We start from the raw sequence: 24,411 nt of genomic DNA, 5'->3' as shown, positions 1-24,411 counted from the left end.
TGCAAAAAAAAAAAAACTCCTTATGTACCCTCAGAGAGAGGGAGTCTCGGAGCTTCTTAGGAAGGGGTCTCCAGCATGAATCATGCTCGTTTTGTTTCTTCTTGGGACAAATAAACTGGTACTATGTTTTTCCTGTCTGTCTCTGATCTGGTTTTTCCTGTAGGAGACATTATGTTCTCTGATCTATTTTTTTTATATAGGAGAGCATATGGAAACAAAGTGTAGGAGATATAAAATTAATTTCTCTGATCTGTTTATCATTTTTTGTAGAAGAGACAATACTATAAAAATAATCGACCGTAGTATATGATATATAAATGCAATAGCTCACATTGATATGCTTTGACTTTAGCAAAGAATCTTTTTGACAATAACTTCTGGAGATTGTTGTAAAATGTTATTCCCTTCCTGCAGATGAAAAAAATGAGGTTCAGAGAAGTTAAGTACTTGTCTATGTTCACATAGATAGGTGTGGAGCTGAGAAATGAACTAATACCTGTGTCTGCCCTGCCCTTGATACTCTTAGATAAGCAACTCTGCAGGGTACTCCCTGAGGGGCCAGGCTCCTCATTTTCACCTTGGCCATTTTCCACATTGCTGATACACAAGCATCCTTTTTTCTCTTTCTTCCTCTCCTCCGCAAGAACTGTATCAGTTCACACTGACATTTCCTCTGAAAAGGGCCTGACAATGGAATGCCCTATGTGACTTCCTAGACCATAGCTCCCTTCCCTGTCCTTCTTCTGTCTTATATGTATTGTCTCTTCCATTAGAATATAAACTCTTTGTAGCCCCAGCAGCTTAGGACAGTATTTGGCACAGTGTAAGTACTTAAATGTTTTTCATTCATTCATTAGAGAAATTTTTATGTTCTCTCAACTGAACTGATAGGATCCCAGACAACTAGGTGTTAATGTTAATGTTAACAAGGAGTTAATTCCCAGAGATCCATTCTCTCACTTGTTGGTTTATCCTGGAATTTCTCTCAGAGCCTGAGGCATCCCTGCCCTGGACACAAATTTAGTCAGGATTGAGCAAAGGCAACAGTTGAGTTAAAATGTGCATCATCAAGCAGAATAGTCACTTAACTTTTAGCAGAGCCAAGAAGAATAATTTTCCTAAAATTGTTCTTGGGCTCCTCCCTTTGAGGAGTCTTCTCTCCTGATGGTCAAATGTGAACTCAAAAAATCTTCCATTAACTGAAGAAATAAAGGTCCTTTTCCTTATTACTGTCTGATAGATTCTCCAGTCTGGTTAGGGCATGGGAATAGATAGACCTTAACTAAAATGGAAGTATCTCCTGTCCTAAGTTTGATGACTATCCTTAATTTCTTTTCTGGAACCTAAGCATTAATTCTTTTTTTTTTTTTTTTTTGGTGAGGCAATTGGGGTTAAGTGACTTGCCTAGGGTCACACAGCTAGTTAAGTGTTAAATGTCTGAGGCCGGATTTGAACTTGGGTCCTCCTGACTCCAGGGCCCGTGCTCTATCCACTGTGCCACCTAGCTGCCCCCTAAGCATTAATTCTTAACCCTTTACCTATTTATTTTCCTAAGAGAAAATGGCTGGGCTATAGACTAGGATAATTTAGAAATGCTTTTTTAGTGTTTCTATAAGAGGTGAAGTGGTCTACTTCTATATTCCTCTTTGTCACTTCTAAACTATTCCTGTGCCACTGTTGCTCAGTCCTCTTCTCCTTTTAGGTTCACACTATTCAAATATGTGACCTAATTTGGATCCTGATCATCATAATATATCATCATTCCACCTGGTCCTATGCCTTATGACACTTAATCATCCCATCCCCCAGTAATTTCTCAGTAACCCTAGACAGGTCACACTCTCCTCCCTTCTCAATCTGGACCTTCTCCACACTGTCCTATACTATCCAGTCCCTTGCCCCTTTGTCCTATTGCTAATCACATCTTGCCAAAGTTCAAACCTGGATGACTCTGATCACCTGACTCTGTCCTTCCTCTTGATGTGTTACTGGAGGGACCTAGAAGAGGTCATTAAATTGTGCTGAAAATTTATCTGATTTCAACTGGGCTTTATGGCAGCAAGGCATTCCTTCTACTCCTCTTTGATTGTCTAATCCCACTCACCACGATGCCTGTTTCAAACCTTCCGGTCTAACCTCAAGCCTCTCATAGCAGCCTCTCCTTCCATCCCTCAGCAGAGGACTTCACTTCATGATAAAAATTGTGCCCCTTTGATGAGAGCTTCTTCCTTCCCCTTTTGCCATTTCAAATCCCTCTGCTATCTCCTCCTTCTCTTCAGTCTCAGATGAAGACATTTTCCTTTTTCTTGCCAAGGCTAATCTTTCAACATATATCTCTTACCCCATCCCCTTACAACTTCTACAGCAGATTGCCCCCAGTATCAGGGTGGCTAGGTGATGCTGTGGAGAGAGCACTGGCCCTGGAGTCGGGAGGACATGACTTCAAATCTGGCCTCAGACACTTGACACTTACTAGATGTGTGACCCTGGGCAAGTCACTTAACTCCAATTGCTCAAACATCCAAGGCCCTGATTTATATCTCGCCACTAGATTCAGATGGCTCTGAAGGAGTGAGGCTGGTGACTTTGCAGTGCAATTCATGACATCACCTCCCTATGTCATGGTCCTCTTCCAGAAACATAGGACAAACACCAGCAACAGTGCCCACCTTTCTTTCAAATCTTCAGCCTCTCTCTACCTCTCTCCTCTCCTTCTTACAGTCATGTCCAGGTCTCCCTTATCCTCAAAAAGCTCTCCATTGATCTCTCCATCCTAGCTAACTATTGTCTATATTTCTCCTTCCCTTCTTTGCTGAGCTCCTTGACCAGTGCCTCCACTTCCTTTATTCTCAAACTCTTCTGAATCTACTGCAATTTGGCATCAGTTGATGAATGAAAGATAAAGCATTATCAGGCACTGTGATAACTACTGGGGAGACAAGCATAAGCAAGCAAGGCAGTCCAAACCTCAAGGAGTTGGCATTATGCTGGTGGAAAATAAAACCCAGAGGAAAACTAGAAGCCAGAAAGAGATTGGGGAGGTGACACACATGCAGTGACATGGTTTGAAAATTGCAGGGGAGTCATGTGGATAAGGTGAAAATTCATTCATCAGAGCCTAGGGTCTGCAGGGGCAGAGTCCAAGGTTCTAATCGGGAGGGACGAGGGAGATGGATAAAGTGTAGGAAGCATGTTTGGAAATGACCAGGAGGTGAAGTTGCTCTCTCCAAAGTTAACAGGGATCTTGTAATTACCAGCCATGTAGGCCTTTCTTTCTAAGGTTATATTCCTTCAACTGTGTATGTATCTTGAAGAACTCTGGTCGCAAAGCCTATAGGATGTGAGACTATCTCCTTATTGAAGGAGAGGGGGGGGGTGGAGTTGGTGAGGGTGAGAGAGAACAGCTCTTCAGTCTTCTTTGAGTTTTCTTGGAGTTGCTGAGTTCTCTTCAAGATTTAAGTTGCTTTCGACACTTCTGGCTTTTGGTCTTGTGGCAAATAAAATAATGTCATGAGAGAGTTTTGGGGTAAATTAGAGTCAATTTTATCAATCATGGCAGTCATATGATTGACAAAAAAGGCCCCTTATCCTATCATTCCATCAGAGAAAGCATGGCTATTTTTGTAGGTTTATATGCCTTTGGACAAGAGGTGTCCCATCAGAGCAGTCAGCTCTCATTGACTAACAGTTTAATGAGAGGTAGACTTTTTTTTTTTAACAGGGCAATGAGGGTTAAGTGACTTGCCCAGGGTCACACAGCTAGTAAGTGTCAAGGGTCTGAGGCTGGATTTGAACCCAGGTCCTCCTGAATCCAGGGCTGGTGCTTTATTCACTGTGCTACCCAGCTGCCCCCCCAGAGGTGGACTTTTAGAAATAAGCTTCCTCCGTGCCATCACATCTTAGAGAATCTAATAAGGGTAATGGGTTAATATTTCATATTTTAAGTGCTCATCCTTATACACTTATGCGTCTTTTGTGTTTTAAGGTTTTATATTGTGGTCGAAGAAAGAAATAGCTTTCCTATACTTGATATCTGCTTTGTACAGGAAATACCTCTTTCTAGAGGACTTTCTATTAATTGATCCCTTTTAGAGGAGACCCTAGACATTATCCATACCTAAGCTTTGTTTAATAGATTTTCTCCAGAACTCTTGGATGGGGCTAATTAGCCAGAGTTTGACAAAAACTTTATCCACTGGCTTTGTACACATACACACATATACATATGCATATATGGATATACATATTGGGTGGTACAGTGGATAAAGTTCCAGGCCTGGAATCAGGAAGACCCCTCCTCATGTGGTCAGATCTGGCTTCAGATACTTCCTAGCTGTGTGACCCTGGGCAAGTCACTTAACCCTGTTGGCCTCAGTTTCCTCATCTGTAAAATGAGCTGGATATGGGAGTAGTATTCCACTCCAGTAATCCCAAGAAGACCCCAGATGGGGTCATGAAGAGTCTGACATGACTTAAAGGACAATGATAACAGCAAAAGCTGCTTGAATATGCATGCACACATACATACATGCATGCATGTATATATGTATGTGTACATCTGTGTATATATATTCTGATCCAAGTGCACAGACGCCCTGAAATATGAGGGACATCAAAGGCCATGGCATCCAACCCTTTCCTTTTCCACCTGAGAAAAATGAGGCCTATGGAGGTGATATGACTTGCCTCAGGTCATTCACAGTTAGAATTTGTTTGTTTGTACATTTAAAAATTTTAATTTAATTTAAAAATTTTTTTATATTTATACATTTAAAAGTATTATTCTGAGGAGTCTATAGTTTTTTGCCAGAATGCCAAAGGGATCTTCATGAAGTACAAAAGGTCAAGAACCCCTGGGCTAGAGAGAGAAATGTCTTAATTGCTGGTACTGCCAGCAAGGGGCTCAGGATGAATGAAAGAACTTGTATTTGTGCACGTTAATGTTGCTCCCCCCAAAGAAGGATGAATAAGTGAATCCAGACCATACTGGACATAGGAAGAGCCAGAAATTTTCTGGTGGGAGGAAGTTTGGTAAGTGAATGGGAGACTGTGTCCTGACCCCTCTCCCCACCCCCCACCAATGGATGAAATCAGATCCACAGACATAGAGGATCTGGAAATGATCTTGCCAGGGTGGGGTCAGAGAGACACAGTGTCTGGGTCCGGACTCCTCCTCCAACCCCCATCCCTTGAAATGACCCTTCTCACACTCATCTGGTGACTAAACTTTTCCCCAAATATGCCATTATTCAGAAGAACTTGTTTTATTTCATTGGTTGTTCTTTTGTGCCTTCCCTTCTTTTGTTCCCTCTTTGGGGCTCTTTCAATTCTTTAATGCACTAATTATGTATGTTCTTTTCTCTTGGTATCTCTTCATTCCCCTCTATATGCAATATTCACATAAATACCAAGAGCCTGACTTTATTCAAGAAAAAAAAAAAGAGAGAAGTTGACAGTTTATATAGGAATCCAATGCAAAGGGAAAGTCACTTTCCCCCTATTTTAAAATCATCACAGGTCTTTGAGGAAGATTACTAGCTACTTTTGGACAAAAAACTAAACAAATCATATCCTCAGGCTTATAAGCCTTGCATTTCTAATAGCCCTCACAGTATAAGTGTTCCACAAAACACACTCCTTCAAGTTATGTTGGAAGTCAACCAGAGGAAGAAGGCCTAGGTCTTTAGCATATGATACACGGTGACCTCTTTCTGGACTCTCTCAGTCTGTTCTCCAGAGACTTGATTTGGTCTTGAAGCTTCCTAGTTTCATTTGCGAATCCTCCTTTTATTAAATTTTCCTGTTCCTAAAGAGAAACAAATAGAATTTAAGAGCATGGAACCAAAAGGGACAACACAGAGTTCTGGGACTATTGTCCACATTATACAAGTCAGTAGATCTCCAGAGCTTCTAAATGAGCTGTGAAGTGTTTGCCTATGGCTATGGACTGGAGTGAAAAGAACTGGAGAAGAGGCCAGAATGACAGCTTCTGCCACCAGTGGCCTTGGGGCACAGAGTGTAAGGTAGGGGAGAGTAGAGAGTAAAGAGAGTAGAAGGCAGTTGGCAGAGAAGCCAGGCCAGAAGTGCACAGGCTGAGTGTCCACACCAGCATCTGCAATAGCAAATGGGCCTGTGGCCTCAGGCAGGAGCTACTGGTATAGATCAGAATACAGGCTAGATGCCAGTCCCCTGTGCCTGCCTTCTCCCTCTGGAAGAGGGCCTGGCTGTTTTAAATCCAGGGGTATCTGCCTCTTGAGGTGGTAAAAAAAAAAGTCCATAGAAGTAGAAGGGGATAAAAGCAAAGTTTATCCTAGATGAAGAATAAATCAAATAAAAACTCCGATGCAATTAATCAGTTCTACAATATCAGATATTAACTATCATTGACATAGTGCTTGGAGCTTTGCAAAGCACTCTGCTCACCCCACACCAGTGAAGTGGGTCATGAAATGATTTGACCATTTTATACAAGAAGAAACTAAGAGATGGAGAGATTATGAGATTATTAGGCTGACTTGGAGCCATTTATCAGTGTGTGATATCAGGTTCAGCCCTCAGACCAAGAGAAGAAAGGAAAAACAAAGGAGTGAGCACCAGAGGTGAGAGAAGAGATACCAAGAAAAAAGAATGTACATAATTAGTGCATTGAAGAATTGAAAGAGCCTCAAAGAGGGAACAAAAGAAGGGAAGACACAAAAGAACAACTGATGAGAATACAGAGCCACATCAAAGTAAAAAATGAAGAAAGAAGAGAGTTGGACAAAAGGAAAAGGATAATGAACAAGATATTGAAGAAAAACTCATGCTCCCCAAACCAAAACCAAAATTGACAACAATGGAGGATGAAGATCATGGAAGAAATAGATCAAGAAGGTCAGATACTAGATTAATTGGGACTCTAGAGGGTATTGACAAAAAGTAAAAGATTCTACTCCATAATGAAGATATATGTAAGAAGAGATTTCCCAGAGTATATCAGAGCTGACAACACCCCACAAGTGAAAATAAATGATAGGACTTCAGTATGAAGAAATCAGAAACTCCAGCCTCCAAGATAGACCATTATCAAATTTTAGAAATGTTAAAGACAAAGATTAAAGTATCAAGAAAGGTTAATGAAATTAATTTTCTAAAATGATGGTATACGTTTCCCCAGAGTTCTTAGCTATGCCAGGAAAAGCCCCCAACTATAGTTTGTTTTATACATACATGTATTCATACATCCATGCATACATATATACATTTGATCAAGTTCAGGGAATATTTAAATTTCTCTTATAATTATTTCCCCTTCAAGAATAAAGTATGTATATGCATACACACACACACATATATATGCACACACATATACATATATGTGTATATATATTATATATATACACATATGGTTTTTATAAAGTACATATATACATGTATATACATAGTTTCCTTGTGAAGGGAAATAATTGTAATGGAAAATTATATATAATTTATATAAACTTTATATATATTTACTATAGTTATACACTATGGACTGTATATATATATACACTCTCTATATAATATAAAATATATGTATGTATGTGTACTTCAGTCTGGAAGGGAAATCTTTGCAATGCAAAATAAATATTCTCTGAACTTAATCATTTTATCTGGATACAGAAAATGCCAGTCAAACCCAAACAGACCTCAAAGAATTTCTTTTACAAAAGCCTGCAGTTGACGAGATCTGAGGAAAGTCTGATCTAGGGAGACCAGATATGGTCTAGGGAGATTTCCTGTTCCATAAACCACTCATTTCTCAGCAAAAATAATAGGATACTTTAGGTATGCCATTATATATGCTATGAAGTATGGCATTTGATCTTTTGTAAGAGAAACGGAAACAAATTTAAGATGAGATAAAAAGTATATTATAATTTTAAAAAGAAAATAAAAATAAGCTTAAAGATAAAATAGTATTTTAAAATGACAAAGTGATGAAAAGGGACAGTAAGGAAAGGAATTGGCAATTCTGAAATAAAAGTTCTTATTTCTAACAAAAATGGAGTGATAATTATATAGGAGGAAAGATTTAAACAGTAGTTTATGAAATCTAAATATAATTTGTTTCAATAATTGATTAATTAATTGGTTGGAAGAGTTGAGGATCACCCAAAGGGCAAAGGAGATATTCATAATGGGCATCATTTGCTTAGAACAGTCATCATAAGGGATGCTATTAGAAAAGTTTGATTTGAAAAGACCATTATGCAAGAGTGAGCAATTATCAGCTATCAGTAGACACTTCCCACACTTCATTAATGTCTTTCTCAAGAAAATTCAAAGAAGGTGCCCAGTGTGTTGATGGCTCCTCTATGAAGGATTTATATGAGACCATGGTCAACAGTCGAATCAGATGAGAGGGCATGGCTTAGATTATCTTTGAGGTCCCTTCAAGCTCCAAAGTTCTTAGAACTTTTTTCTGTACCGTATATTAAAGATTGGAAACTATTTCATATGCTTGAACTCATGGATTACATACCTTGAGTTTCAGAGCCAGGGCCCTTTCTTGCTCTGCTATCAGCTGTTTCCTTTCTGATTCCATCTTTTCAGTCATCTGCTTTATATGCTCCTGGTAGCTTTTTTCCTTCTGCTCCATCATCTCCTGGTTCTTCTTATGCATTTCCTCCAACTGCTTTGCAGCTGCTTCTGCAGCCTGAGCTTTCACACGCTCCACTGAGGATGATAGAAAAAATTGGGGAAATTAAAGAGAGGTGAAGGATCTGTGATTTCTTATCTCAATTTAAATGACTTGACTTCTTGGCCTTGATTACAAACAATCTCCAAGACTGTAACCAACAAACAAGTGGAAATAGATCCCTACAGACACAAAAGGTTTGGGTAATAAGAAAGAACTCTTTCTGGATATTAATGGTCAAGTCATATTAAAGTAACCTATCTCTGGAGGGCTTGCCAGACAATCTAGGACCACATTCATAGACTTCTCACATTCAATATCTTTTTCCTTTGCTGAGAGTGACTGGTCTGCCTGTAGTATTGCATCAGCTACATCTTCCTTGGACTTCAGGTATTCCTGCAGAGTCTGCTCAGCCTGGCAATGGGAAGATGATGAATTACAAAAAGGAAATAATGCTCTTGGGGTAAAGTCAAAGGTTGGCTGCTCATGGGTGACACTGGCCTTGACAATGGGCCAATCTATTTAACATTTGGCATTACTGTCTTTCACCTCAGGGCTTAGACATAGATCCTAAAGTTCCCTCTTCACCCCTAGCCTGAATCATTTGCTAATGGGAGGATTCACCTGCATCCCCTTCCTGGGCTCCTGGTAGTACTTCTCTTTCAGCTCCTTGGTCTTCTGCAGAAAGAGACCATAGCCCCCTGGTTTAGAGAAGTCTCCCTGCTGCACTGCTTCCTCCAGAGGCCTGAAAATGTCCTGAAGCAAAGCTCTGCACCGTTCTGTCGACTCCTTCAGGTTCTTGTTACAAAAGGCATCTCGCTTGGCATCTAGCTGGCCCTTTAGAGCAATATAAAGGAAATGAAGTGTAAAGGGTACAGTTGGGAGAGTATCAAGAGCTTATCAGAATTTCTAGCAATGCATCCTCCTCCCACCTATGTATGTTCAGAGGCATTCCCAGAGGGATCATATCCTGGTTCTAGACTTGCTCTTATAGGATCCTGGTCAATCTGTCCTAAGAGATTAGGGCATATCAGTCTGGGCAATTTGTAATTTTCTAAAGCCCTTTTCCTTTATTAGGACTACAATCTTAATCCTTAAAAGTCTTTCATGTGTAACCTTCAATTTCTCAAAATTAATAATAAATATTACAGTATCATAGTCAACCAGCATCTTTAAGAAAACAGTTGCCATGTGAATCCTTTACTTAAAGGAGGTTGCAAATGGACTTTCAGGGTCACATGACTAACTGAAGACCATGACCTTAGACTCTATTAAGCTATTGCTTACTCAGAGCTTTTTTTTTTTTTTTCTTTCTGGGTCTACTCTCCTTTCCATGAAATAAATGAAAAAGCCAAAGTACCGCCAATTCCTTCTGGAATTTCTGGTCCACATCCTTGAAAGAATCCTTGATGAAGACTTCAATGGCTTCCTTCTCACAAGTGGCATGTATATCCAACAATTCCCGAAGGGTTTCTGTGGGGAACTGGACCTGTTGTTTCATCATCTCTTCATAGTGTGTAAGGGCCCTCTGAACTGCCGCTGAGTTCTCTATCTGAGCCAGTGCCAGGACTGCGTTCTCCATACAGGGCATGTCTCCACTGGTGATGGCCGTGACATAGGTCAGGACTAGATTCTCTAGACCTATAGAGAAAACAAAAATGGGAGAGGTCAGAACAATTAGGGGAATAGTCAGAATCTATCATGCTAAATAATGGGTATGTGCAATTCACTTTTCCTTGTATCTTATTGTACTACTGGGAAAGTCTTGGACATAGAATATTGAAAGTTTTCAAATTAGCTCTTTCTTACTCTAACATTTTATGATTCTGTGAACCTTTCAGGAAATTTTTTGATATGGGAGAAAGAAGTGTCAAAAATGGTAATAATGAGAAGCAATGGATAGAAGAGGTAAAGTTATAGCCTCATTCCTAAATAGGGTAGCTGTGGCCATTCTTTTGATAACTTCATTTGTTTTTCCTCTTTTGGGAATGGTCTGGCCTCATTCATTGTCTTAATTATTGCATCATTGGTGAAGGATTGGATATGGCATGTAGTACAGAAGGTTTTCACATTAGCCTTTTCTAGCTCTATTTTTTTTATTATATTTTAGGGAATTTATTTAGCTTTTCAGGGGATTTTCTGACAGGAGCGAAGAGTATCCATAATGGTAAGAGTAGATGAGAGACCATGGACACAATCCTGACAAGGTGTTTTGTTATCTAATGCAGTAGATTATATCTTTGTTGGGGGCTCTCCTAGGAGTTTTCTCTCTTCTACTTTCCTCTCCCGTTCTCTTAAAAACAGCAGAAGAAAAGTACTAGAAGGATGAATAGGAAGGAGAAAAGACTCACGGGGCCCATTGATTTTGATGCCTCCCTGGAGAGTTTTCACATTGGAATGCTTGAAGATATAGGAGCAGAAGTTTTTAACTTGTTCCACAAATTCTGGATCCAGTTCATCGTCATGAAGTGTCTCCAGCTGGGAAAGCTTCTTTCTGTGGGCAGGTCGGTCGAAGATAAAGCATTTCTTGTTGGGGAAGAACTGGCGGATACACTGACGAGGTAGGTTGTACATTTTAACTTCCTCAGGTTTACCTGAAGGAAGGGAAAGAAGAGTCTTGTAATATAGAATAAAGCCTGGACTTCATACAAGCTCTCTAAAATTTTCCCCTTTCAGGGACCTATGTATCTGGGCTTAAATAAGCTATTTTGTGCCTAGGTTGACTCCTCCATTAGAATGTGAGCTCCTTAAAGGTGGGGACTATGCGACCCCCCCCCCCATTCTCCCCATCCCCACCTTTGTGGATCCAATGCTTAGCACTATGCTTGGCACAATAAAAGCTTGTTGATGGTAATAATGATGATTACAGTGATGCTGAAAAAAGACAAAGGGTTTGTTCCAAAGACAGGACTGGGGTTTGGTTTTTCACCGAAGCCAAGTCTAGACTTTAGACAAGATGCAATAACGTTCTGTGTCTCCAAATAGGAATAACTAGAGAAATATATATTCATATTTTAAAATAAATTCTAGAGCTTTCCCCTTCCTCCCCTCCTCTCATTTTCCACATTATTTCCCAATTCTCAAGCCCAGGAACCTTTCTTAGGCTTCAGTGCAGACTCCAGGTACTCATCAGGGGTGATAGGTTTCCCATTCATTTCCAGCTCCAAGGTGAAATCACGCACAGTCCACACAAAGTCTGGAAAGAAGCACACAAATTCTGAGGAGTTTTCTACCTCATCAGTGGGGGTAGATTTGCTCTTGATGCGTTCTGACAGCTCAGTCACATAGCTGGGGAATTAATTAAGGAAATATGGCAGGAAAAAAAGCACTGGCCCTTGTTCCACAATTCCTTTAATTCTCTGAAATCTTTTACTTCCCTTGGGCCTGAACCAACTGATTACTTTTTCATCATGAAGATGAAGAATTTCTCTAGAACTATGCACACACACACACATACATATACATACACATATATGTTTGTGTGTATATACACAATACATACACGTACAGACATGCACATGTTCTCTATATATGTGTATATATGCACGATATCTTCAATACATGCATGTATACATATATGTTTTATGTGTGTGTACACACACACACACATACTCTCTTATGCCTGGTTTACAACATGAAGAACAGAACATGGGCTTCACAGAGATATCTGGGGAACGTGAAGGTCCTCCCCTTCTCCCTTCCCCAAGTGTACTCTTCCCCCAAATCACAGAAAGGGTACTGCAGCTGGTCCATGGCCTGCTGGTTGATGGTGCCCATGCTGTTGTAGACAAAGGTGCTGCTCAGTAGCACGGCCAGGGCAAAGATCCACGTGTCATTCTTGTTGTCGCCCTAGGAATCAGAACACATTTTCTGGCCTTATTACCTGTTACTTTTCCACTCCCATGGCAGCTCCTGGCTTAGCGTACCTGTATAGCAGGCAACAGTCCAGCTCCCTTGGGTTTTTGTAGGCCTAAGACCTATAATAGCACTAATGTACTCTCTCTCATATTCAGTCATGAACAGTCTCCTCCCTTCTCACCTTCTCCACATCACCCAGCCCCTCAGTGTCCAGGAGAACGAGGGTGTGATTTGGCTTCTTGGGATGAGGAACACACCACATCCAGATGCCCTTGGTGTGAGACTGCACTGTGGAGCCAAGGGAGAAACCTGCACAAAAGTTTGGAGAGATGAGCACGGAGCAGTCTGGGGACTCTCATATTGGATGAGTATCCTAGCGATTAGGACAGCTGTGTAATGTTAATCACTCACTGCAAGAAGATTGGTTACTTTCTCATAGTAATGAAGAGAGGAGATTGCATATATTAGATTCAGTACTTTAGTTCTATTTTAAAATTACCATCAGAGAGATACAAAATAGACCAGTTGCCCAGTCACACTGCAAGGCAGGATCATTCTTGTGCTTCAGAGACCAATAGAGATACCTAGGAAGTTTTCCCTTATTGATTCCTTATTAATGAATTAATTAAGCCATCCATTCATTTATCCATATATTCATTCATTTCATTTATTTAACTAACTTTTACTGAACACCTACTTTGTGCAAGGCACTCTCCTGGATACTGTGAATGATAAAATGATAAACAGAGAATGGTCTCTTCTCTTAAGAACTTCTATCTTCTTAGAAGACATGACAGGCATACAAAAGTATATTAAAAAACCAAATTGCCTTAGGCAAGCATAAAATATTAAAGAAATTCAGGAAGGGAAATTTCATTTCTTGGTTTGAGGGCCTGGATCTCTCCAGAGAGGACCTGTGGAAATATTGCCAGGAGGAATAGAGAATAGTATAAATGAAAACATTGAAACATATAATGGTTCAATCAGTTTGGAAAAAAGTCATTTGTTCAGTTTGCCTGAATTGTAGAATATGTGAAGGGGAATAGTATAAAATATGTCGGGAAAGGTAGATGGGAACCCATGAATTACAGGATCCGAGATGTAGAGCCAGAAGGGACTTTTGAGATCATCTAATTTCACTCTTTCATTTTGCAGATGAAATCAGAGAAACAAAGTGATGTGCTCAATTTACCTAATTAGTAAATAAGAGAATGGGTTCCTAAGCCCAGATTCTTTGTCTCCCTTTGCTTTTCTCTTAGTCCCACACAACTTTAGTCATAAAGTTTATTAGAATGCTCATATAAATGACCATCACAGTTATCCCTGTTCTCAAAGGGTATCTTGAGTCATGTTCTAAGGGGAAACTAAGTCAGTGTGGCATAGATCAGAGGGTATGTATGAGGCCTCAAGTCAGGAAGACCTGGGTTCAAATCCCACCTCTAATACTTACTAGGCTGTGTGACTAGTGGCAAGGACCTTATGTCTCAGTTTCTTCATTTGTAAAACGTTGATAATACCAGTTGTACCTACTTCATAGGCTTGTTGTGAGGCTCAAATGGAAGAAGGGATGGAAAATGCTTTTGTAAATTTTAAAGTGGTGTATATCTATAGATATACATATACACACTATACATGTATATATTCACATATAAAATAAATATTAATACATAGAAGTTATATATTTTATGTAAGACATTTGATATGAACATGTGTTTTATTATAGATTATATTAGTTTTACATACATGCACACATATATTTCATATATGCAAATCACAACACAATTGTATAATTTATCACATTATATATATAGTATAAACAGTATATATTACCATACATGGACATATTGTTATATATGTACTTACTACATACATAATATACATGTACAATATATATGCTTGTCTTTATGTCAGTTATCATTAAGTGTTAGAAAATAATGGAGTTTTGGGACTCCCAGAGGCCCCAGCTAGAGGGCCTAACCCAGAGAGCCTGTCCTGACCTTTCTTAAGGCCAGCACAGAGTCAGGAAGTTACCTCATTCAAAACCACACCCACCTGAAAGCCTTGTTCCTGCCAGAAGATCTGTTCTCTGGGCTCTGACATCAGCATGCACTGCACCAAACCACCCTCAGATCCAGTGGACCAATAGATTTGAATGATGTTAGCCAATTAGTTTTAAACAGTGTGTAAGGGCCGCCTCTTGTCCTTCCCTTAGGGAGCTTACACTCGCTGATCGCTCTCTTGGCCCGGGAACTTGGTGACTGCAGATGCAACCCACTATGGTTCCCATTTATCTCTCCTTCTTAACCTTCTGAGACATGTGCTCTCTTTATTAATATTTAATATGCTTCAATAAATGCTTAATGCCCCCAAACTGGTGCAATAGCCTCTAATTTCTAAATAACAAATATATGATAAACCCCAGATAATTTTCTCTAAACTTGGGAAAGTAATATGGCGATCCCATATAATTTTAATTACCACATAAGGCAAGGTGGAGAAAACCTCTCCTTTGTTTTCCAGATTACCCTAAAGGGTTTAAAGTAGAGGTCAGAATGAGACCTTGCCTTTCCAGCTCTATCCCTCCTTGTTAAAGAGAAGTCACAAAAATGAATAATGTGCAGTTATGTAGTAAAGGACTAACCACATATCCTATTACTTTCCTGGTTGCACGTACCTGATTTCTTCCCTGCCAGCTTATTCATCAGGTAGGACTTGCCAGTGCGATACAGGCCCACAATGGCCACCACCACCACAGGCTCAGTTATTGAAGAAAGAATCTCCAGCGATTTCTGGTTCACTACCAGTTGTCCTTCCATGTTCTCAATTAGACACACTGGGGCTGGCATTGGGACATCAGAGGCCATGCTGAAAGTGGTATGTTCTCTGCAAATGGAAAGTCTGGTCAAACAGGCACTGAGATGCCCAATTGTTATTTCTCAATACTGAGCCAAGATATATAACCCACAGGATTGCTCTGCTGCCATCATTTGTGACTCTCCCTATTTTGCGATAGGAGCCTCTTATCTCCCTTAAGAACCAGAGACTTTATCCTATTGGGTAGCGCCAAGATGGTGGAGGAAAGGAAGTAAGCTCTCAGAGCTTCTGACACAACCACTCCAAAAATCTCCAAAAAAAGCCATAAGACAATTCCTGGAGCATCAGAACCCACAAAAAGATGGGCTGAGACCATTTTCCAGCCAAATATGGCTTAGAAGTTCAGCAGGAGGGAGCCGCTGTACCAGAGTTGGGATGGAGCCCCACCCTGTGGGTCACGCTGACACAGACCCAGCCTCAGGCAGGCTGTGCCAGAGTAATTTACCCCTGAAGCCTCTGAATTAGCTGCAGCACCAGTGTCTTCTTGAACTAAGCTCATGGTCTAGTGAGAGGGCTGAGCGGTTGGTTGTGGGGAGAGTACAGGGGTTTCTGCTAGAGCCAAGGTAGAATTCAGTTGTTCTATCCCAGTGGGGAGCCAGGAAGAAATCTTGAGTGGTAGGCCCAGGTTGGGGAGAGGTACAGGCTTGCAGGAGCTATTAACCCAGCAAAACCTTTGTTGCCTGGTTAATTAGAAAGTTGGCCTGGGGTTATTTACAGACCTAAGCACATGCCAGACAAGTGGAGAACCTGCCTCTCCTTAAATCGTACCACCTTAGACCCCCTGAAGCTTGGGACAGTGCAGCCTAGAAGCAGTGCCCCACTTTAAGAAAGAGTTAACAGTTAAGAAATAGGTGGGCAAGATGAGAAAACAGAGAAAGATGCGGACCATAGAAAGTTTCTTTAATGACAAGGAAGACAGAGGCATACCCTCAGAAGAGGATAGCAACGTTAGGGCTCCTACAACCAAAGCTTCCAAGAAAAATATGAATTGGTCTCAGTTCATAGAAGTGCTCAAAAAGGACTTCGAAGATAAAGTAAAAGAGGTAGAGGAAAAAATGGAAAGAGAAATGAGAGTGATGCAAGAAAGTCATGAGAAAAAAGTCAACAGCTTGAAAAGTCAAATGGAAAAGTTCTCTGAAGAAAATAATTGCCTAAGAATTAGGATTGAACAAATGGAAGCTAGTGACTTTATGAAAAACCAAGACAAAATAAAGCAAGTACAAATAAGTAAAAAAGAAATAGAGGGCAATGTGAAATATTTTGTTGAAAAAATTGCTTACCTGGAAAATAGGTCCAGGAGAGACAATTTGAAAATTATTAGACTACCTGAAAACCATGATCAAAGTAAGAACTTAGATGTCATCTTACAAGAGATTGTCAGGGAAAATTGCCCTGATATTCTAGAAGCAGAAGGGGTTTTTTAATGTTTGTTTTTTGGCAGGGTAATGAGTGTTAAGTGACTTGCCCAGGGTCACACAGCTAGTAAGTGTCAAGTGCCTAAGGCTGGATTTGAACTCAGGTCCTCCTGAATCCCGGGCTGGTACTTTATCTACTGTACCACCTAGCTGCCCTGAAGCAGAAGGTAAAATAGAAATTGAAAGAATCTACCAATAACCTCCTGAAAGAGATCCAAAATTGAAAACTTCCAAGAATATTATAGCCAAATTCCAAAGCTCTCAGGTCAAGGAGAAAATATTGCAAGCAGCCAAAAAAGAAACAATTCAAGTACTATGGAGCCATGGTCATTACAGCACAAGATTTCACAGCTTCTACATTAAAGGTTCAGAGAGTATAGAATATGATATTCCAGAGGGCCAGGAATTGGGATTACAACCAAAAATCACCTACCCAGAAAAACTGTTTGTAATCTTTCAGGGGAAAAAATGGGACTTCAGTGAAAATGAGGACTTTCAGGCATTTTTGATGAAAAGACCTGAACTGAATGGAAAATTTGACTTTCAAATACAAGACCCTAGAGAAGCATAAAAAGGTAAAAAGAAAAAAGAAATGAGGGATGTTAAAAGGTTAAACTATTTACATTCCTTCATAGGAAGATGAAACATCTAACTCATAAGAACTTTCTCAGTATTAGGGCAGATGATAGGAATAAATTTAGACAGAGTGTACAGGTGGGAATTGATTATGAAGGGATGATAGCTGTAAAGCATTTATTTTTTGTTTATCATTTTTTATGTGGGGCAGTTGGGGTTGGGTGGCATTCCTGGGGTCATGGAGTTGGTGAATATCGTCTGAGGCTAGATTTGGGCTCGTACTCCCAATCTACAAGAGAAAGCAGTGATGTCTACTCCATTTCTTCCAATTTGTGTGAATCTGAACTGTAGGATCGTACAATTTAAATCTAGAAGGAGCCTTAGAGCATATATAACCCAATCCAGCCTCACAGTACATATGAGGAAAATGAGTCTCAGGGAGGTTAAGTATAGAAGCATATCTATTAAGGATTTATATTTCTTTTAAAATATTAAGAAATAGGGGCAGCTAGGTGGCACACTGGATAAAGCACTGGCCTTGGATTCAGGAGAACCTGAGTTCAAATCTGGCCTCAGACACTTGACACTTACTAGCTGTGTGACCCTGGGCAAGTCACTTAACCCTCATTGCCCCACAAAAAAAAGAAAAGAAAAAATATTAAGAAATAATATTAGAATATTGTCCTGTCCTAAATTCCTTAGTCTCACTTGGATGGAAAACCTAATCTGCATTTGATCAAATTCTAAAGAAACAGTCCTGCATTGAAATATTTTTTTCTTTTTTTTTTTCAAGGAAAGGGCTTGACTGACACAAGAAGAAACCCTGGGGAATAACATGCACACTCAAGTGGGTATAGTAATATATTTTGCCCTGAGGGAAAGTGGAAGGGGATGGAGATAAGGGGAGGGAAGAGGCAAAGGAAGGAAGGAAGGGCAGATTGGGGGAGGGGGCAGTAAAAAAGCAAAATGCTTTTGAGGAGGAATAGGGTGAAGGAAGATAGAAAATAGAGTGAATATTAAGGGAATAAGATGGAAGGTAATACAGTTAGCAGTAGTAACTGAAAGAAATGATGAGCAGGATGATATCAGAGAGACATATGAAAAATGCAAACCATCAACAGAGGAAGAACTGATGGTATCTGAATACAGATTGAAGCATAGTTTTATTTTTTAGCTCCTCTTTCTAAAGTTATTTTGTCTATTTTCTTTCACAACCTAAGGTGAAGATGTTTTACATAACTCCACATATATAACTTGTATTGAATTGCTTCATTTCATAGGGAGTGTTGAGGAGGGAGGAAGGAAGAAAATTTAGAAAGCAAAGTTTTAAAAAATCAATGTGAAAAAATTTGTTTTTTAATTTTTTTACATGTAACAGGGAAAATTCTAAATAAAATGAAAATGAAAATTTCAAAAAAAGAAAGTTCTATGTTGAATCTTTTATAACTTAAAAGGAAAAGCAAACTGTACATAATAAAGATTCTGAGTTTCATGCACAATTTTTTAAAAAAGGTCTATTTAGAATGAGAAGATGTAATAATAATAATTGACTGTTGCCAATATTTTTGTAGGACACCCTATGGGATGTACCCTTAAAGACGGCAAAGTCAGCAGAACTCATCATTTCTCTCCCAGTGGGAGACAGTGCCATAGTGGCTATAGTGCTGGACCTAGAAACAGAAAGATTTGGGTTAGAATCCCACCTCAAATAGTTACTGGTTCTGTGACCTAGGGCAAGTCACTTCCTTTCTGGCCCCAGTGATCTATCTGTAAAATGTGGGGGGAGGATTTGGACTCAATGACATCTGAACTTCTTCCCATTTCTAAACTGATGATCCTATGATAATACAGCCACCATTTCTGTGTGCACATCACACATGGTTATCTAGTTACTAACTTACGCAGTAAAGAGCTACACTTTGCTTTCATTTTCAGTGCGCCTTCTCCTCTGTACAAAGTTGTTTTTTTAGCAGACTTATGAAAATTTGGAAAAGCTGAGGCCTTAGCATCACTGAGTGACTGGCATAAAAGATAGCTGAAAGAGCTTTTAAGTCAATTTTATTTGTCTTTGGAAGGGACTGCAAATATGTTGTATATGTTGGGAATAATTTCAAAATAAAAGAAAGCATAATTGAGATAAGTTATCATCGGATCATGGAATCATAGATTTGGAGGTGGAAGGACCTGAGACTTGTCCAACCTTTTCATTTTATAGTTAATTAAAATGAAGCCTAGACAGGGGGAAGTGACTTACCCTACATCATATAGGTAGTGATTGACAGAGGCATGATTTGAAGTCAGGGCCTCTGACTGCAAAGCTGCTTGACATAGTCAGGAGGTAAGCCCAGGTATGTGTGTATGTGTGTGTGTGTGTGTGTGTGTGTGTGTGTATGTGTGTACACTTTGGTTGGGGAGAGGTGAAAGGGAATCTCTTGGTGCAGACAGGCACCCTGCTCTATAACTTATAGTCTTAAAGAGTTGTCTGGGACAGTGAGGGGCTGAGTGGTCTGCTAGTATGTGTCAGAGGTAGGAACAGAAGCCAGGTCGGGCTGGCGCTGAGACAGCCCTAACTCCTTTCTGCACTAGGGCATGCTGCCATGATACAAGCTCAGTTGGGAGGTCACATGACTAACCCATCACTTTGTTTTCAGTGGTACATGTCTCTGAATGTAGACTTTACGTTGCCTTTCCCACATAAGTCCTCTTTTGTAATGAATGGGTTGCTGCCTTCCCACACCCACCACTTGGTTCCTTATTACCCTGTGAATGGTACTCAACTCCCATTCTTCCACAACGGTACTGATTCCTGATTCCTGGTCAGTTCTAAATCGTCAGAGAAATATTGTTGTTAGAAGGATTATTCTTTCAGGGAGGACCTTGGGTAGTGAAATGAACTGTGCTCTTTCCCTACAGCAGTACAGACTATTCTCCTTTTCCTATTTTTTTCTGAGTCCAGCTCAGTGTCCACTGGCAGCATCTCTCCAAGATGCACTTGCCTACTGATGCCTCAGTGTCTTTCATCTACTTGGCTTTTCCTGTGTGGCTCTTTAGGTCAAGGCCTTGAGTGATTTTCAGTCTCTTTTGGGTGGCCCTGCAGTGGTGTAGGGGTTGAGGCAAACAGAAGTGTCTGGGAGGCCTCCTCATGTGTGGGAGATCCCTCCTCCATTTAGAGCAGGGCTTCACTTTTATGTGCTTGGACCCTTGGTAACAGTCAGGTGAAGCCTAGAGACCCTTCCTCAGAGAATGTTGTTTTTTGTTTGTTTGTTTGTTTTTAATTTTTGGTGAGGCAATTGGGGTTAAGTGACTTGCCCAGGGTCACACAGCTAGTAAGTGTCAAGGGTCTGAGGCCAGATTTGAACTCAGGTCCTCCTGACTCCAGGGCCGGTGCTCTATCCACTGTGCCACCCAGCTGCCCTAGAGAATGTTTTTGAATGCATAAAATAAAATACCTATGTTACATAAGAAGCCAATTATATGAAATACAGTTATTAACATATCCTCTGAACTTCCTTGGTGGAAATTATGAAGCCCTGATTTAGACTCTGTGCTGGGCTTCTTCCAGGACACCTTCAATGAGGATGTATCTGTTTCTATGCCTTGATATTAATAATTGGAAGGTTATCCTTGTTTATTAATGTAATACTAATAATAGCTAGCATTTATATAGCACCCACTATGTGCCAGGCACTGTGCTGACAGCTTTAGAAATCACATTTGGTCTTTACAGCAACCCTGAGAGGGAGGTGCTGTTATTATCTTCATTTTATGGGGGATTAAACTGGGGCAGGCAGAGGTTCAGTGACTTGCCCAGGATCACACAATCTGGAGCTATGTTTGAACTCAGGTCTCCCTGACTCCAGGCCCAGTGTCTGTGCACTGTAGCATCCCCTAGGGTCCCCATCTAGATTCTCTCCCTCCTTGCTCCTGTTGGTTGATTTTTGACTGGGCAATGGGGGGAGTACGATGGTGCTGGTGGTGGTGAGGGAAGGAGAGGTCCCTTGACTGACAGCTGACATCTGACAGCTGACATCTGAGTTGCCCTCTAGTGCCCTCTCGTGGCATACAAGAGACAGTGCTATGGGACTGAGCTCTGCCATTCACTTCCCACTATAATGTTGGGCAAAGCACTTAAAAACTCCTTAGTTCGGTTTCCCTGTTTGTAAAAAGAGGAGGATGCCAAATTTCTATATTTGTCAGAGCGATTTTGGGGCCCAAATTAGATAATATTTATGCACACAAAACTGTTATTTTTATAGGGCTTTAAGGCATGCACAGAGCTTTAATATATGATCCCATTTGATCCTCACAAAGCTGCTACTACCATCACCCCCCTTTTACAAATGAGGAAATGGAGGATGAGAAGGCAAGTGACTTTCCCAGGATCCTATAGCCAGTAAGGGGTTCTGCACTCAAACTCTGGTTTTCCTTTTTTTTTTTTTTTTTTTGGTGAGGCAATAATTGGGGTTAAGTGACTTGCCCCGGGTCACACACCTAGTAAATAATTGTTAAGTATCTGAGGCTAGATTTGAACTGAGGTCCTCCTGACTCCAGGACTGGTGCTCTATCCACTGTACCACCTAGCTGCCCCTACTTTGGTCTTCCTAACTCCAAGTCCACTACTCTCTCAACTAAGGCACCCTGCTGCCTCAGCACCATAAACCACCCAAATTTTAAAGTAAACTTAGTTGTATCTTGTCAATATCCTTGGCCTAATTGTCTTGTTCTCTTCTGTTCTGAAAAGCAACTAGGTGGTGCAGTGGGTAGGGTGCAGGGCTCAGAGGTCAGGAAGACCTGAGTTCAAATGCAGCTTTAGACACTTGGGCAAGTCATTTCATCTGTCTTTGCCTTAGTTTCCCATTTGTAAAAATGGGGACAGTGATAGTGCCTACCTACCAGGGTGGTTGTGAGGAAAAATGGGATATTTGTAAAACCTTTTGCAAAACTTAAAATGCTGTAGGAATTCTAGCTATTTTACAGACATTCTAGTTATTATTCCCCAAACTAAGCACATAATTGTTCAGTTTTAAATTCTCTTATTGCAATAATCTAAGGCAGTTTCATCATAGGCAACCTTGGGAGAACTGCACTGGATTTTGGCCATATTTTGTTGCAACACCTTCTCCAACCCCTCCCCACCAAGGTGTTTTTACTGTTCAAAGATCTTTTTGTAACTGCACCTCTTAGCACAGAGCCTGGCACACATTAGGTGCTCAATAAATGTTTATTGATTGTTGGATTGAAAGAACAGGAGTTCTTAACCTTTTTGGGGTCATGGATCCCTTGGACAGTCTGGGGAAGCCCATGGACCCCTTCACATAATAATGTTCTAATGTACAAAATAAAATAGGATTGGAAAGGAAACCAATTCTCTTGAAATGAAAATGTAATTTTTTCCCCATCCAAGATCACAGACCTCCTAAAATCTATCCATGAACCCTTTGGGTGCCTGTAGACCCTGGTTAAGAACTCTAAGAAAGAACTGAGTAAGAACTCTAAGTCCAAGGCTATAGTAGGGATTTAATTAGGTGAAATCAAGAAAATGAGACCGGAGAGGAAACATCCCTGCAATCACTCAGGTTGTGAAGAAGGAAAGAGGCGGGAAGATCATAAAAAGTCCCTGAAATAGAGGGGAAGAGGTATTGCATAGCCTCCCGCTCTCATTTGATACTATCTTCTGACTCCTTCAAGATTTTAAACTTGGCTGATCTCTAATGTTCTCCCTTAGGCAGTTAAATCTCATCTCGGTGCTGGTCATTTCCCTGAAACTCCGACTTAATTGTCAATCAGCAAGCATTTATTAAGTGCCAACTATATGACAACCATTGGGCTAAGGGGATACCGAACGAAGTGAAAAGAGTCCCTGCCCTTAAGGATCTTGCATTGTATTCCAGGTTTACAGTAAGCAGCTAAAACAGAAAAGGCGATTTTGGATAGAAAGTAATGGTAACTAGGAGGACCAGCAAAGGCATCCTATAGATTCTATAGTTTAGAAAGTGGTGCTCCAGCCTTGCCTCGGGTCCCGGCAACTAGGGAGTCCTCCGCCAACTGGACGTGAGAGAGGACACTGAGCCAAGCAGTAGAAAGGTTCTTGATGGACCCACCGGGGAATCCCGCCGGTAACAGGGAGACTCCAACCTACCTTCGGGTTCCGGAGCTCTCAAACAGGAAATAAAGGCGCATTCCACTAGAATATAAAAAGCCACCATGGAAGAGAAAATACAAGACAAAGACAAATTCCTGCTTACTCTGAGGGGAGTAACTTCTGTTTCCTCTGCTCTCCGTCTACCTCTCCCAGTTGTTGATTGTTGGTTTTTATTCTGTCTCTGCTTCTTAGCCTTAGGGGTTTGGGGGCTTTCACAATATATTTAAAGATTTTTTTAAAAAGGAAAGTAAAACACTGAAGCAAACAAGAAGTGAAAGAGAAAGAAAAAGATCTGTTCTTCTGAGTCATCCAGGGGGTGCTGAGAGAAAGCTCTTTGCAGCCAGTTTTTCTCAGGTTTGCAAAATTGCGGGAAGGACAGGAAACAGGCTGGTCGAAAACAAATTCATACATAGCTTTGAAGGTGTTTTGCCTTTCAAGATTTGTGGATTTAATTTCTAACAAAGTTAATTGCAATTAATTTGGAGTTAATTTTGGGAGTTAATTTCCAACAAAAGGCAACACAATTGAAGAATGTTATATACCTGCGCCATCTGGATCCCTTGCTCTCTTACTCATTCCTGGGACCAAGAAGCACCACTCACTGCATTATCAAAGTACCCCAGTGTCTACTGAGTAGCCATATCTTAAAATTTTGAGTCTTAAGGGATCTTTTTGATTGGGTTGTTTCCTGGCACTTTGAATCAGGGTAAATAGAGAGGCTGTGATCTGGTCTAATAATATTGGGGTTGCAACTGAGGAGAGGAGGAGGGTCCCACCTGAGAGAGGAAAGCCTAGCCTGAGTGATAAATTGAAGGAGGGGAGGAGGTGGCTGAGAAGGGAAGTACCTGGCCTGGTTGAGAAAGAGGATGGAAGGCTTAAATGTGGTG

The 24,411-nt window shown here is 40.5% G+C and overlaps 1 protein-coding gene across 1 annotated transcript; it reads right to left on the bottom strand.

Annotated features, from left to right (window-relative positions):
- Positions 1–5,405: 5,405 nt before the first annotated feature.
- LOC122725814 (guanylate-binding protein 1-like) lies at positions 5,406–23,806 on the bottom strand. The gene is made up of 11 exons (XM_043963142.1): positions 23,522–23,806; positions 15,192–15,400; positions 12,699–12,826; positions 12,399–12,508; positions 11,754–11,947; positions 11,011–11,253; positions 10,020–10,300; positions 9,284–9,496; positions 8,971–9,073; positions 8,504–8,697; positions 5,406–5,806 (listed from the first exon to the last, which is right to left on the bottom strand). The coding sequence occupies exons 1-11, from the start codon at positions 23,560–23,562 to the stop codon at positions 5,684–5,686; spliced, it is 1,839 nt and encodes a 612-aa protein (XP_043819077.1). The 5' UTR covers positions 23,563–23,806; the 3' UTR covers positions 5,406–5,683.
- Positions 23,807–24,411: the final 605 nt, after the last annotated feature.

Source organism: Dromiciops gliroides, chromosome 4, assembly GCF_019393635.1.
Source record: "Dromiciops gliroides isolate mDroGli1 chromosome 4, mDroGli1.pri, whole genome shotgun sequence".
Taxonomy (NCBI): Eukaryota; Metazoa; Chordata; class Mammalia; order Microbiotheria; family Microbiotheriidae; genus Dromiciops; species Dromiciops gliroides.
Note: the sequence above shows the minus strand (reverse complement) of the source record. Positions and strands in the feature narration are given on the sequence as shown.

Coding starts and splice junctions, on each gene's coding strand:
- LOC122725814 (XM_043963142.1), bottom strand. CDS start 23,562: ATGCGCCTTTATTTCCTGTTTGAGAGCTCCGGAACCCGAAG. Junction 11,254..11,753: donor TGCACTGAAGCCTAAGAAAG/GTTCCTGGGCTT, acceptor CCCTTCCTTCAG/GTAAACCTGAGGAAGTTAAA. Junction 5,807..8,503: donor CCCTGGCTCTGAAACTCAAG/GTATGTAATCCA, acceptor GTTTCTCTTTAG/GAACAGGAAAATTTAATAAA.